Consider the following 14,264-nt stretch of genomic DNA (forward strand, 5'->3'; position numbering starts at 1 on the left):
CATTTTGGTTGGTTCTAATAAAGGTATTTCTCAACTTTTAGGAGTGTTTTTCTTATGGACCAATGCAGCTGCATTTGCTAGATCTACCTACTGTATTAGCAGTTGTAAGACATACAGAGTCAATACTCGTCATGATCATTAACTCAGATTGGAACCTTCATTGCTTACATTCACACATTATAAAAACTATGTGTGTGGGGGAGATCCACTCTGATTGTGCATACATTAAGGAGATTAGATTATTTTTATAAGAAAGTATTATATTAAGTAAGCATAGAAACATGCTTTTGTGGGCATTCAGAATTTCATTCCTGCTTGGAGGTGGGGTCTGTTGGATTCGTTGGTATTTTTTAATGTGTGGAGTAAATACCACTTTTTGGTGTACTAATTAGTTTGATTCCTGGATGGCAGTACTTCATTCAGCCCTTTGCTTTAATTCACCGAGTTTTCCTGTCATTTAAACTCTGTTTATTTCTCTGAGCCTTGCAGTAAAAATCTGTGCATAGCTGCTGATTTGTTAGGTTGCACTCCTCTCTTAAGAATGTCCTTTTTGGCTGCAATCCTATATCTTTTCCTTGGAATGATCCTTATCGAATACAGCTGAACTTCCAAGTAAACATGTATAGGATTATGCAGCAAATGCACTGCTTCTTTGGTTTGTTTTCCATCTGGTATAGTCTGGACTTTATATAGTGCATTTCCCTTAGAAAGTAAATGCTATGTTTAAAACACTGTTGAAGTTAGAAGTATTCAGTGCTTACTCTATGAAGGTAGATGGTGAGATAGTAATTCAGATTAGTTTTCCCATTAGTGTTTTGTTTCTTTGATTTGGTATGTTTTCTTACTTGTAAATTTCATTTCTATGTCTCCTGCCCTATGGCTGTAGATAAGAGCTTTTTTGAAACTTAGCTTCCAGCCATTGGCTGAACCAGGGACAGCAACTGTCACGGAACTCTTGGGTCCAGCATTCTGCCTTATCTGCTTAAGGAATAGTAGAGCAACTACCAGTTTTTTCCATTACTCTCCAGTATTCGAAAAACCAGTTGTGCTTAGCAGAGCAAGTGATTTATAAACTTTATGGTTACTGAGCCTTATCAAATCAAATTCTCCTGAATGACAACGTGCAGCCAACACCTTTGAGAAAGTGAGCCTCCCCTGTTCATCCATCATCGAAATAATCTTGAGCAGCACTGGCTTAATCGATTTGGGTGCAGTAAAACTTTGGCTATCTCCATTCATTTAGCATACTTTTTCCTCATGTTTAGTTTGAATTGTTCAGAGTTTTATGGAAGCTCTCTTGTAATTATTACAGTCAACAAATTTGGTGATTATTTTCATGGGCAAAAAGATGCAGGCCCTGTTTCTCATAACAGCAGTAATATACCGTTGTGTAAATGTATTGAATGTAACCTCTGAGGCTCTTATAGTGGTAAAAGCATGCATTTTCTTTTAAGAGCGAAAAACAAGTGAGTCTTAACTCATCTGAGTAATATGGATTCCTCCTTCCCATTAAAAAACAGCAACTCATGTTCCTTGATTTGGTTGATTCCATCTTTGTAGAAAAGCCATACAAATTAGCAGTCACCTGGTTATCTGAAGGTAGTGATAGCTACTTCTGGGTGCTAGGAACATACAAACTGGCAGTAGAACAGCATTTGCAGCCACTTAAACAGAACAGCAGTGTTATAGAGGATGCTTACAGGGCTTTCTTAGTTGGGTATAGGCTACTGACGTCTGACTAGCAAAGAAGAATGAGCCAGGCATGCAGAAAATCTCAAAGCACTTCCCATGTTAGTGGACAGTGCAATGCAAAGTGCCTTGGATTAAAAGGGAGACTGAATAGCCCCTCCTTGAAGCTTCCATAATTGGCTACAATAGCACTCCCTGCTATACACATTTAGAAGAGGGCACTACATTGGTTTGACCCAACTTGGCTGAGAGCTATTGGAAAGGAGTTTGTGTCATCGCAGAAACTGTTCCTGATGAGGGAACTTTATCTTGTCTCTTGAGAACCACGGAAGTTGTCTGGGTGGGTTAATCGCTTCTCTTGCAACTCTCTAGGTGATGTAGCTGATCATCAAGCTGGTTGGACACAATAGATAGATGTTAGGCCACTCTTTACCACTACATTTCTGCACTGGTAGGAACGATCTCCACCTGCCGTCACTTTTAAATCATCATGAGCCTACTCGAACTCTATGTCTTCAACTCAGGTGAGATCTTAATATCCGGCTTAAGCTTTGCAGAACTTGTGTTTGCAAAAGTACATAGAAAACCACATTAAGATGCTTTAGTCCTTCAAGGGGATATTTGCAAACTGTGCAATTACTGATGCCAGAGAGAGTTCTGATCAATTTTTATGCAACAGATACACCCTCTCACTGGTTGCGTGAAAAATGAGGTAGAGGAGCAGATTTCTTTTGGAGAAATTGAAAAAATGCAATACTACTTTTTTAGCACTCTTTTTAGCACTCTTTTAGCACTACTTTTTAAGCACTCTTTTAGATGTTGAAAGCCACTCTGTTACTCTAAGAATATTAAGTGCATTATGTATCACTTGGTTTACCATAAAGTTATTATGTCTGATGTTTTTAAAATGTAGGTCATTAAGACAGAACTTACAGAATTAATTTATTAAGTTTTTGTTACACCTGGATGTGCAAGTTGCCAAGCATTGTAAGGAACCTAGCATCCCTTTGGTTTTGCCAGTTTATGAGGACAAGGCAAAACCAATAAGAATAGAAACCATCAAAGTTACAGTAAAACAAATTGTTGTGTCTCCTCCAGTCCTCCTGTCAAGCAGGTAGAAAGCATGCACTTCCATAAAAAGAATTGGGGGAAAGAGGGGAAGGGCAACAAAAATCAATGAACACTACATGATATTTAGTCTTTTTCTAAGCTATCACTATCAGTTTCTGTTTTCTCATATTTGTCATCATATTTATCGTGGACTTTGAAAAACTGAAAATTTGTCCAGATCGAAACAAGCTTCTACCCTTTCATATGCCAGTTTATTTCTTGATTTGGTGCATTTCCAACATAGATCAATTTATTTCACATGCTGCAGAAGATGGAGGAATTTGAAGTAGGTAGGAAGCAAGAGGAGTCAGAGGCTGTATTGTACACAGGTCTAGCCACTATGTTGCAGGAGGGATGCACTTCGCAGAATCCCAGTTTGCATCTGTTGGCCAAATACCTGAATATGTTCTGTATTCTGCAACATCTGAAAGTACCTTTCCAATATCAAGCCCTCAGTATGCTGCTTGCTTTGTAATCCAGTCAAATGCAGAAGCAGTGCTATTATAACTTCAACTTTGAGAGTTATACTCTTATTGTACAGCTCAAGACCTACTTGTCCTCACTGTACAGGAATTGTCTTACTTCCTGTTGCACAGTTTTGGAAATCATTTTGAGTGAGTAAATATCTGAACACCCTGTCTTAAATATTTAATACAATTATGCTCAATTTATTCCAATTTTTTAGAAAAACAAAAAAGGCTTTAACAAAAATGGGAACACCCCCCCCCCCGGGCCTTCACATCTCTAGGTGAAAATGTTAATTCTAAAATGATTTGCTGTACTTCACTTGAGTATATCTCTGGAGGATATACTTTTATTCCTATGCCAGACATTTAAATGTAAGTGACAAGGCTTTGGCACATCATTGTGAAGCTAAGATCATTCTTAAGTGTCCTAGGCGATGCAAGCACATAATTTGCTGTAGATGGGCTACTATGGTGGGAAAGGGGTTGGTAGAAATGAGAGGTTTTGGGATGAGAGGTTTTAAGTAACTGGCTCTAGGGAGCTCTTGGCCACCATCTGGATCTAGTTGCATGCCTATAGCTTTTGGATGAGGGTCCTTCTTGTGCCCCCCCACCACCACACCAAAAGCTCTGTTCGTGATGCATCGGTCCATTTTCACCCTATTTACATGTGGGTCTCTATTGGACTGGTTGCAGGAGAAACTCCTTTGGCAACCATCATGTTTATAAAACTTATTTTTCAATAACAAGCTTTTCTTTTAGTTAAGTAGGAAAACTTGTATCTCAATATAACTTGATTTCCAGCCCTGCCTGGAAATACAGTTCAGATTTCTAAATGATCTTGAGCAGGCATCCCCAAACTTCGGCCCCCCAGATGTTTTGGACTACAATTCCCATCTTCCCCAACCACTGGTCCTGTTGGCTAGGGATCATGGGAGTTGTAGGCCAAAACATCTGGAGGGCTGCAGTTTGGGGATGCCTGATCTTGAGAGTCACATATGAGCAGGTGCCTGGAATTTTACTTGAATTGCAGTGCCTTCTTTCAATAATTCCTCTTACATTGCTATCCCACCTTTTCTCCAAGGAGCTCAAAGTGGTATATACCGTATTGGCCTGAATGTAAGCCTCACTTTTTTACCAGATTCCAACTGTGAAAAGTTAAAAGTCAGTATGCGGCCAGGAATGTGGGGCAAACAGCGCCAGGAATGCCACACAGTGGCGCCCGCCCCGCGTGTAGTCTTTTGTCCTCTCCCCTAAGGTTGGAAAGGGAGAAAACAAGGAAGGGGAACGCAGCGCGCCCTCCCCCTGCCCAGTATGCAGCCAGGAGCAGTGAGCGAGGAATGGAGCGGCTTATATTTGGGTATTTTTTTCTTTCCCGCTTTCCAATTTTAAAGGTGTGGCTTGTATTTGGGTGCGGCTTATATTCGGGCCAGTACGCTACATGGTTTTCCTCCCCATTTCACCCTCACAACAACCCTATGTGGTAGGTTAGGCTGAGAGATCGTGATTGGCCTAAGGCTTACCCCGTGATTTGACTCCTAGTCCAGTATACCAACCACTGCCCTGTATCATAAATAATATGCAGCTTTTGCATTTTTGCTGCTGTTCAGAAATACATTTTCATTGCTCATGTTCATCCCCCCCCCCAAAAAAAAGATAAGGGGTGTGTGTGAGAGAGAGAAAAGGCAAAGCAAATTTATATACAAGTGTTCACAAAAAAAATTGTTGTTTGGGCCAGGCATAGCTTTGTTTAGCACCCAGCATAAACATTTCTTTGGCTATATATAGTTTTCATTTGCAATCTGATTTTGAATCTGTTATGTAGAATGCTTCAAAAGAAGGGAGATCAGGGACAGATCCCCACCAAACACTTAAAACACATCCAGTGCACATTTAAAGCACATGACGCCTACCAAAGAATCCAGGAAACTGTGTTTTTCCACTTTACAAATTCCCAGCATGTGTAACAAATTACAGTTTCCATGATCCTTGGGAAGGGTGTGGAAGTCATATGCTTTAAATGTGCATTGGACGTCCTTTAAATATGTGGTGTGGATCTGCCCCGAATTGACAATCCACATTTGCAGGCTGGCCTGGAGAATTTAGCACTTCCATAGCCATAGACATTTGGTTTAAGTTTTGGTTTTACTGTATTACATTAGTGTAGATTTGAGCTTAAAAAAACTCTCATCTTTTTTGCTTTGCTCTGCAACAACTTGAATCTGGATGAAGATTGTAGGCAGTGTCTGTGTGATCAGAGAATGCATGTAACAGATCTACATTATTGAAATCTCTTAAAGCAAATTGTTGGACTTTAACAACTCCCCCCCAACTCCCACTCGTGTTTTGAGGGGCATGCATCAGTCTATTGAAAGGGACAATTATTCTGGCATGCCACTGAATGCGATACTGCACACATGCTCACTACCATAATTTTGTTGTGCCACACTTGGATGGTAAATGCCTGTTTGGCCTTCCACTCCACTTGATTCCCATCTCTGCAAAGTGTTTTTGGTCTTGCTTATTGTATTCAGAGCTCTGTGTTAGAACAATATTGAGTCAGGGGCAGGAGATGTTTTTAATGGGAAAGTGCCTCTGGGAAATGTGAGCTTAACTATCCCCCACTTCTTTCCCAAGTCTTGTATTTAGGCTTCTGTGCTCTCCTGATGTTTCAGGGATTTTTGGTGGATCTTTGCTTTCAAAGAGTTTTCAAATTCCTTTTTATTCCCACAGCTATGCTGTGAGGAAGGTGGAGCTGTAGAAATTATTGGCCTTTTGTATAGGTTTGGATGCTGAAGCTGCTGAAGGCTCATGCTGTGACCCAGAAGCCAAACGTTTTATGCATTGAGGCCCAGAAAACATGTTCAGTCTATGTATTTTAAACTTATTCCATTTGCTTGGTACACAAATCAGGTGAATACCTCTAGTTATCTAACCAAGCATTGAGTTTCTAGGTGTTGTTTTATGGGGAGCACATCCTTTTAAAATGAAGGTGCATGCTAAGTCATTGCAGGGCATTAAACCTGGGTGGAAGAAGAGAGGAAAGTAATCTGTCTAATTGTGACAGCAACAAGAAATGTTCTCTCACAGGTAGGACTCAGCAACACCCATTCTGTGAGGAAATATTTCTTAAGAATATAGATCTTGGAGTTGTGCTACCAGAGAAAAACTGACTTGAAGTGGACACTCTTAGGAAGTAAGCTTTTAGCACTGCAGACTAACCTGGAAGCCTTTCCAGAGTCGGAAGATGCAGCAGGTGGATTGTGTAATGAGTGAGGTCTGGAGCTGGTGAAGACTTAAGTGCCAGACTACCATTCATTTTAAGCATACATTTTTAAAAGCTGTGCACAGAAGCTCTCTTCTCTTCAGAAAAAGCAACTGGATTGGGACTGTAGCATGAGTACAGTAGAACTTTTACCCTTTCATCCTGTACCATTTTATCACTAAAAATAGCCACCCCAAGGACAAACCACTCTTGATGTGTTCTGGATGTAGTTCAGAGGCCTCCTTGGCTGCTTTTTCCTAAAAGCCACCTATTCTAAGCATACTTATTAAAATGTGTCCTTAGCACTGTGCGTATGTTGTCTCTAAGACTTCGAGAGAGTGCTGAAGTCAGCCTTCTTTTAATCTTGAAAATCTTTACTTGAACAGGCTTTCTCTTGTGTTAGCACTGAAGGCACCATCATTGTCTCATAGACCAGTGTTAACTTTGTAAAGCTCTGTCCTGGGTGCTGAATAGGCTTTGAAGACTAAATGTGTAATGTGAACTGGAGAAATGCAACTTTTGAGACTTGTTTTGCATTTGCTGGATTGCATTGCTGCGAGGAAGGAAGGAAATAATAAAAATGGAACTTGACTTTAACAGTGATTCTTGATAAAATATGGAAACATTTTTGCATAAAGATAGATAACTTTTAGCAGCATATAGTATAAACAAAATAATGGCGTCAGAAGCCTGCTAAAGGCTAGTTCTGACAATGTTGTGGGCACAGAAGGTTGTATCTAAATAAGTTTTATTTAAAGTAGACCTATTGAGTTTAAGGGACTTAAATTAGTTACATTCATTTGTTTCAGTGGGGCTACTCAGAGTATGGTTCACATTTGATACAACCAAATGTGAAGAACCCAAAGTAAGATCTTAATTTATTTTAGAAGAAATATTAGCTTTTTACTATATTATATAATTTTGCTATGTTTTAGATCTCTATAATTTGTCAGTACTACTGTCAAGATCCAGGTTACTGATCTATTTCTGTTTTCCTTATCCCAATAAGCTGGAGATGCTGATGATCCACCAAGAATTACTCAAAACCCAGTCATCAATGGGAATGTAGCAATGGCTGATGGTCACAACAACACAGAAGAAGACATGGAAGATGGTGAGTCATCCCTTCTACTTGCTTTGATGCGGGTGGGGAGATTGCTTGTTTTTTGCAGTGAGTAGTATATTCATTTGATGGACCTGAAAGGCTTTTGCATGCTCATGTATATATTTGAGAGACATGGTAGAAGTTTACAAATCAACGTATAGTGTAGAAATAATAGATATGGAGTTTTTCCTCCCTCTCTAATAAGACAGTAACTCAGGTCATCTAATGAAACAGGACAAATGAAAGATTTTCTGCACACTGTTCATTATTTTTTATGGAACTCATTGCCGCAGGATGTACTGCTGATGGCCAGGGGTAAGAGGGCTTTAAATTATGGCAGATTCATGGAGGAGAAAAAGGCTGTCTCTGGTTTTGCCTGATGATGGCTACATGGGTTTAGGAAGCATGCTTTTGAATACCAATTTCTGGGGAGCAGCAGCAGGGGTGTGTTTCTGTGTGTGGCCTTCCTGAAGACTCAGATTGGCCAGTGTGGGAAGTGGGGGTGCTAGACTAAATGGACATTTGCTGTGATCCAACTCACTTTATGGACTGTTCATTCACAACAGTTGTTAAAAGTATTGCTCTTTTCGCCTAAGATAGGCGAAAGGGCTTTGCCTTCCAGTAAAGTATGGCTCATTGGTGTGTGTGTGTGTGTGTGTGTGTGTGTGTGTGTGATAACTAGCCGTGGCTTATTGTCTGTTCCATGGGCCTTAATCATGTGAGCAATGCAATGGAGGAAGCCATAGCTCTGTCAATACTTTAAGCATTTGCGGGAATCTCCAAATGCCTCCCTAGATTACTTTGCAACTGCACCTACATTTTAAGTGTAAGCCAGTACCATGGGAATAAGTCAGTACAGTGGTCAGACTGTCTTTTGCACCATTCAAATGAACGTATAATAATAAAGCTTCCTTTTTCAGAAGCATTCCTTGTGGGCTGGGCTTGCCATGTTCTTTGTAGTCTGGGCTTGCTATGCTCTTTGTAGTCTGCCTATATACACACACACACACACACACACACACACACCGTATATTCCGGCGTATAAGACGACTGGGCGTATAGTATTAAATTAAATATTTCATTTAGCAAGACTCTCAAGTGGTTAATAGGTGGCTACATCAGTCTTGTATTAAAGCCTTTGTCTGGTAGTCATAGGTGACTGCAGGTGAACACACAGAATTATATGCAGGTGAGTGAGCAGGTTAGTGTAGAAACTAAGTGGGCTGCCAGAGGACAAGGCAGAGGAGCTCGCTGATCTTTGTCTTTGAGTCCCCAATGAAGTTACCAATGTATGGACCACCATGGCAAGGCTATCCTTGTCTGGCACACCAACTGAGGTTGGTAATGGTCACTGAGGCTTCTTGTAGAATCATAGAATCATAGAGTTGGAAGAGACCACAAGGGCCATCCAGTCCAACCCCCTGCCAAGCATCCATCAAAGCATTCTTGACACCATCAAAGCATTCTTGACATATGCCTGTCAAGCCTCTGCTTAAAGACCTCCAAAGAAGGAGACTCCACCACACTCCTTGGTAGCAAATTCCACTGCCGAACAGCTCTTACTGTCAGGAAGTTCTTCCTAATGTTTAGGTGGAATCTTCTTTCTTGAAGTTTGAATCCATTGCTCCGTGTCCGCTTCTCTGGAGCAGCAGAAAACAATCTTTCTCCCTCCTCCATATGACATCCTTGTGACAGCAGTGGATCTAGGAGTACCCCCAAACTGTCCACCAGCTCCTTCAGATGGAGTGCAACCCCATCTAAAGCTGGTTCAAAATCCAGTTCCCAGATCTGGGAATCACCCACCCATAGGGTTTCCATCTTGTGAGGATTCAGACACATTTTTAGTCCATGTTGAACTATGTGCAGTGTGAAGAAGTATTTGGGTCATACCTGGCCACCCCACCATTCAGCTTCATTGAATGTCTCTAGGTTCTAGTTTTATGTGAGATGTTGCTTCTTCAAAGTACCAGACCTCTGCAAGGCTTTTAATGGGACCCTTCTAGGCTGCCTGGCTGAGATTATAGCAGGGAGCATTGCATTGTAGTGGTTTGCATCTGCCTATCTGATAGGAGGACCAAGCTTTCATTGGTGGCTTTAATTCAGAAGGTGGTCTGTTTTATTCTTTTGGTTGAAGTGGTCTTGATTATATTGTTGCATGCCACCCCAATTCCCAAGAGGTGCAAGGTTCCAGGAGTACCTATTTGCTTTATTTGTAATGAGGGACAGCAGAGACTGTGGTAGCTTTAGGATATATAACTTATTTACACATAAATAAATTTATTTATTTATTTATATATATCATGTGTATCATTATTTACACATGATATATATAAGCCTATGATGGAGGGACTCACAGCATTAACACCCCAAGAAATTATTGCCCCCCTCCCCCCCCATCCATCCCTCTGGCTTTTGTCTTTCTACAAGACAGTTGAGGAAGGGGGCCCCTATTTGCCCTCTGGCACAGGGCCACTTCCTTTTGCCTTAACAACCCCTACTTAGGGGACCATTAGCAAGAAACTTGTCTGGCTATTGCAGCAGTTGAATTCCTCTTGGATCTAGGAATTGGAAGGAACTCCAGCATACAGCCTACCCCCACTCCCCACAAAAAACTCCTACATGATGTTTAATTGTTCTTATTTTTTATTATTCCAGATAGAACAATGTATTCATGTTTAAATGAATTTACATAAAATTAAGTACCAAAATCCGCTTTTAAAAATCTTATAACCAATTTAAATTCTTGCTTTACTGTCCTTTCAAGTTGCCTTGAAGGCTCTATGGAGAAATTTGGTGCATTTTTTACGATAAATGCAACTTCAGGAAGTTTGCATCTAAAGCCTGGGCTCATTGCTTGTGGTGTACAGTTTCCTATAGTGGACCAGATAGCATCATAATAATAATTATTCAGTACGGAGGAGACCTGTTGCTCTAGCAACCTCGGGGACATGCGCAGAGCTGATGAAGCGGCGGGTCTGCGCTCCAAGTCCCAACGGATAGAACTGACCCGATGGGGTGGGACTTAGGAGAAGGCCTCATTTTCTTTCCTCCTCCACCGAGGCCAGCATGGCCCTACATATTCCCTTCCCGGACCTCCTACCTCAGCCCGGCTTGAGCGCCGCAGCGACCTGCCCGCCTCATTCTCTCTCCCGCCGGTGTCGCTCCTTGCGTGGATGAGCCGCCGCGCCGCGCCCTGAGGAAGCTGGGTCCGCCTCTCCCGTCAGGGCCTACAAAGAAGCAGCAGCAGCAGCGCCCGGCGAAGGGGAACGGGCGGTCCTCGTGCCCGCCTCGCCGCCTCAGCATGGCTCGTCTCCCTGCTGGGCCGAGCGGGCACCAAGCTCCCCTCTCCAAAGTCTCTCTGCGCTCCAAGTCCCAACGGCTGTCCGTGGGGCACATGCGCAGTAGCGCAATCCCACGGACACACAGACTGGACGCAGAGACACTTGCACTTTATTATATTGGATAACTTGATTTCTTATCTTCCCTTCACCACGTGGTCCAAGGGTGGGTTACATCAATTTTAAAATGCAATTTTAAAATCAGTTTAAAATAAATTACAGTCAAGAGAATAGGAGGATTATTATTATGGGGTCAATAACATACTGAGTAGATGGGCTGTGCCCTTCCTTGAGGTCACTATCACTGCTATGCATATAGAATGAACGTGAATCGTATAGAGTTAAAAAGATCACTAACAATCCTGGGTGAGGTATGTGCTTTTCCCCATCACTTGTGACTTGGCTTAATTTACTTGGGTCACCTGGAATGATTAGCTGCATGGGAGCTTTCAGCCAGTTCATTTCAGTTCATTCCTTGTAAAGCACATAAATAGGTTGGTCTAGACCAGGCATAGGCAACCTTGGCTCTCCACATGTTTTGGAACTACAACTCCCATGATCCCTAGCTAATGAGGCCAGTGGTCAGGGATCATGGGAGTTGTAGTTCCAAAGCATCTGGAGAGCCAAGGTTGCCTATGCCTGTCTAGACTCTAGAGCTAGTGGGACTGGGATGTATGGACTTCAACTGTTTGGCCTTTAAAAATTTCTAGTTGTTATAATTTGATAACTTTAAAAATAGCTATTGCTGCTTAATCAGAGGTTAAGCCATCCTACTGAGGACAGCCATCACAAGTGCCAGATCTGAATGGGCCGTTACTCCCCCTGAAAGAACATATGTGAGGCTTGAGAGTACTCCTTGATCCACCATTGTGGAGTCTAGGAGTGCACTTTGCTAGTGTTTGCTGGTATACCAGTTACAACTACTCCAGTGTTGGCCACTGTGAGAACAGAATGCTGGATTAGATTCTGGGCCATTGGCCTGATCTAGCAGGCTCTTCTTATGTTCTTACCGTGTTTCCCCCTTTTTAAGGCGTAGTCATAAAATAAGCCATAGCAGCATTTCTAAGCATTTGAGAAATATAAACCGTACCCCGAAAATAAGCCATAGTGATAGGCGCTGTGCGGAAGAGATCACTGAGCTCCCCGAGTCAGCAGCAGCAACGCCGGCCGCAGCAGTGTTTGCTGAGTCCTTTCTTGCTTTTGGGACTTGGTTACTGTGCTGGCTTGGGATGGTGTGTGTGCAATTGCTGTTGCTGCTTCGTGTTTTTCAGCTGGATTCTCTGGGTTCTAAGCACTTTCCCCCGTTTGTTTGTGAAGCAGCACTCGGCTGCAGCCCCTGCCTCTCCCGACGGCTGCATGAATGCGAGGCTGGAGTTGATCGCTATCTCCTTTTCCATTTCTTTTGTCTTTGAGCACCCGGCCCCGCCCCCTCTCCCCTTCGTGGAATGAAGAACAGAGTTTTAGCAGCATTTCCTCATTATAAAAAAAAGGTCAGGAACTTTTACTTTAACCTCAAAAATGGGATATTTCCTCTCTCTAAAAACAACTCTGACCTGAACACCAATAAAACGGGGGTAGATCACCTCCAGTTTATAAATCCGCAAGTAGATCGCAGTCTCTTGGAAGTTGGGCTCTATACTTTGGCTGATTGCAAGCCTTTGCATCTTTAAAAAACAAAAACCATGCGCTTCTCAGTCTTAATTTTCCTTTAATTCATCCCCCTATACCCTCCTCCAACCATTGTCTCCTTCCATTCCTTACCCCCCTCCCTCTCTCCCCACTTCCCTCACTCCTGTGCGATCTCATTTAGTCATATACTTGCTTTTTCTGTTGTGTTGTCTATTTTATATTTAATATTATTACCCTTTATGATGTTATTTTTCCCCTTGCGATAATTATTTATTTTTTATCTTTAACTAACTTTCCTTTCCATATTTTTCCATATATAACTCAACACTTTCCCATTCCTTCTTAACTCTTTGGATAGAGTGCCCCCCCCCATTATTGTTGTTAATTTTACAATTCCTGGATTTTTTATGGAACCGAACAGCTCGGGTGCTTCAGAATGTGCCTTCTGTTGCTACAGGGCTATGGGGCTTCACTATTTGACCCCCCACCCCAGGTTGGGATTTTTAAAGTAGTTCTGTGGGTCCCAGGGCACAGAATCACCCCGATCCTTTCCTTTGTCTAAACAGACCTCTTCCCCCCTGACTTTGGAAGGCTGTGCTTCAAGGGTGATACCAGGGGTTTTTTAAGACCTGCGCCTCTTAAGGATTGTTACGGTCCATAACTTCCATTGCTTTCTACAGGGTTGGGGGTTTAAAGCACTGCCACCCCCACCCCACCCTGCAGGCGCTCGGAACTGGCAGCGCCAACAACGCGCCCAGCAATGTGCAGAAGAGAGCACCGAGCATCCTGAGCCAGTGGGTCCCAGTTGTACCAGCACTTTTTTAAAAAAAAAAAGACACCCCCTGAAAATAAGCCACTGTGTGTTTTTTTGAGGGAAAAAAGTTATAAGACGGTGTCTTAAAAAAGGGGAAACACGGTACATGGTTCTGGACCACGGTATTATGAAAAGCCACCTCTCCCATTTCACCCTGGTCACTTCTGATCTATGAATGAAGGTTGACCTCCGTATCAAGCCTTATGACTCAAATGCATGCTTTCAGTGTTGTGGCACCTGTTCTCTGAAGTTATTTTCCTTAGCAGTGAAGGAAGCCCCAACCAACATTATGTTTTTGACATTAGATGAAAACATTAATTTCGCCCCTCCCAACCCTTCCTAGATCAGTCCATTTTAAAACTTCAGCTTTTGATTCATGTTGACTTCCAAGTTTTTTTAAAAAAACATTGGTTTATCATTCATATTACATGTTATAAACTGTTTTTGTGCACTGCTCAGGTATTTTTTGAATGTAGAGCAGTTTATAGATTCTGAAATAAATGCTTTAAAATGTAATAATTTGGCATTTTGAGAGGGAGGCTTTCAGAAGACATTCATGGTCGCATAACAGCTTTGGTTTCACAAAAATCTGGCCTGGGAGAGTAACTGTGCCCTTACTAATTGAAATTCATTTGGGAGTGTGTGTGTGTGTGTGTGTGTGTGTGTGTGTGTGTGTGAAAGAGAAAGAGGGAGACCCCAGAGGCAGGAAGGAAGAGGGAGATTGAAAAGCTATGTAACAAAAGCTTGTCATTTGAAATACTTCTATTTGACTGCTTTGTTTTTCTGTGGCAAAAGACCATAATGGAATGCTGAGTTGGCTATTGAAAATGCAAAAATGCACATTGATTTC

The 14,264-nt window shown here is 42.0% G+C and overlaps 1 protein-coding gene across 4 annotated transcripts in view; it reads left to right on the forward strand.

Moving 5' to 3' along the window:
- Positions 1 to 14,264, forward strand: part of USP7 (ubiquitin specific peptidase 7) — a 74,111-nt gene that overhangs the window by 21,385 nt on the left and 38,462 nt on the right. For 2 of the 4 annotated variants that reach the window (XM_060282537.2, XM_088657256.1), the window contains exons 2-3: positions 2,062 to 2,213; positions 7,538 to 7,642. In XM_060282537.2, the coding sequence (XP_060138520.1) occupies positions 2,180 to 2,213; positions 7,538 to 7,642 (139 nt within the window). In that variant the 5' untranslated portion in view covers positions 2,062 to 2,179. The remainder of the gene's footprint in view (positions 1 to 2,061; positions 2,214 to 7,537; positions 7,643 to 14,264) is intronic. The other 2 variants (XM_035130565.3, XM_035130567.3) reach the window with 1 other exon arrangement.

The sequence above is a fragment of the Zootoca vivipara genome, chromosome 13, assembly GCF_965207765.1.
Source record: "Zootoca vivipara chromosome 13, rZooViv2.hap1.1, whole genome shotgun sequence".
In the NCBI taxonomy this organism is placed as follows: domain Eukaryota; kingdom Metazoa; phylum Chordata; class Lepidosauria; order Squamata; family Lacertidae; genus Zootoca; species Zootoca vivipara.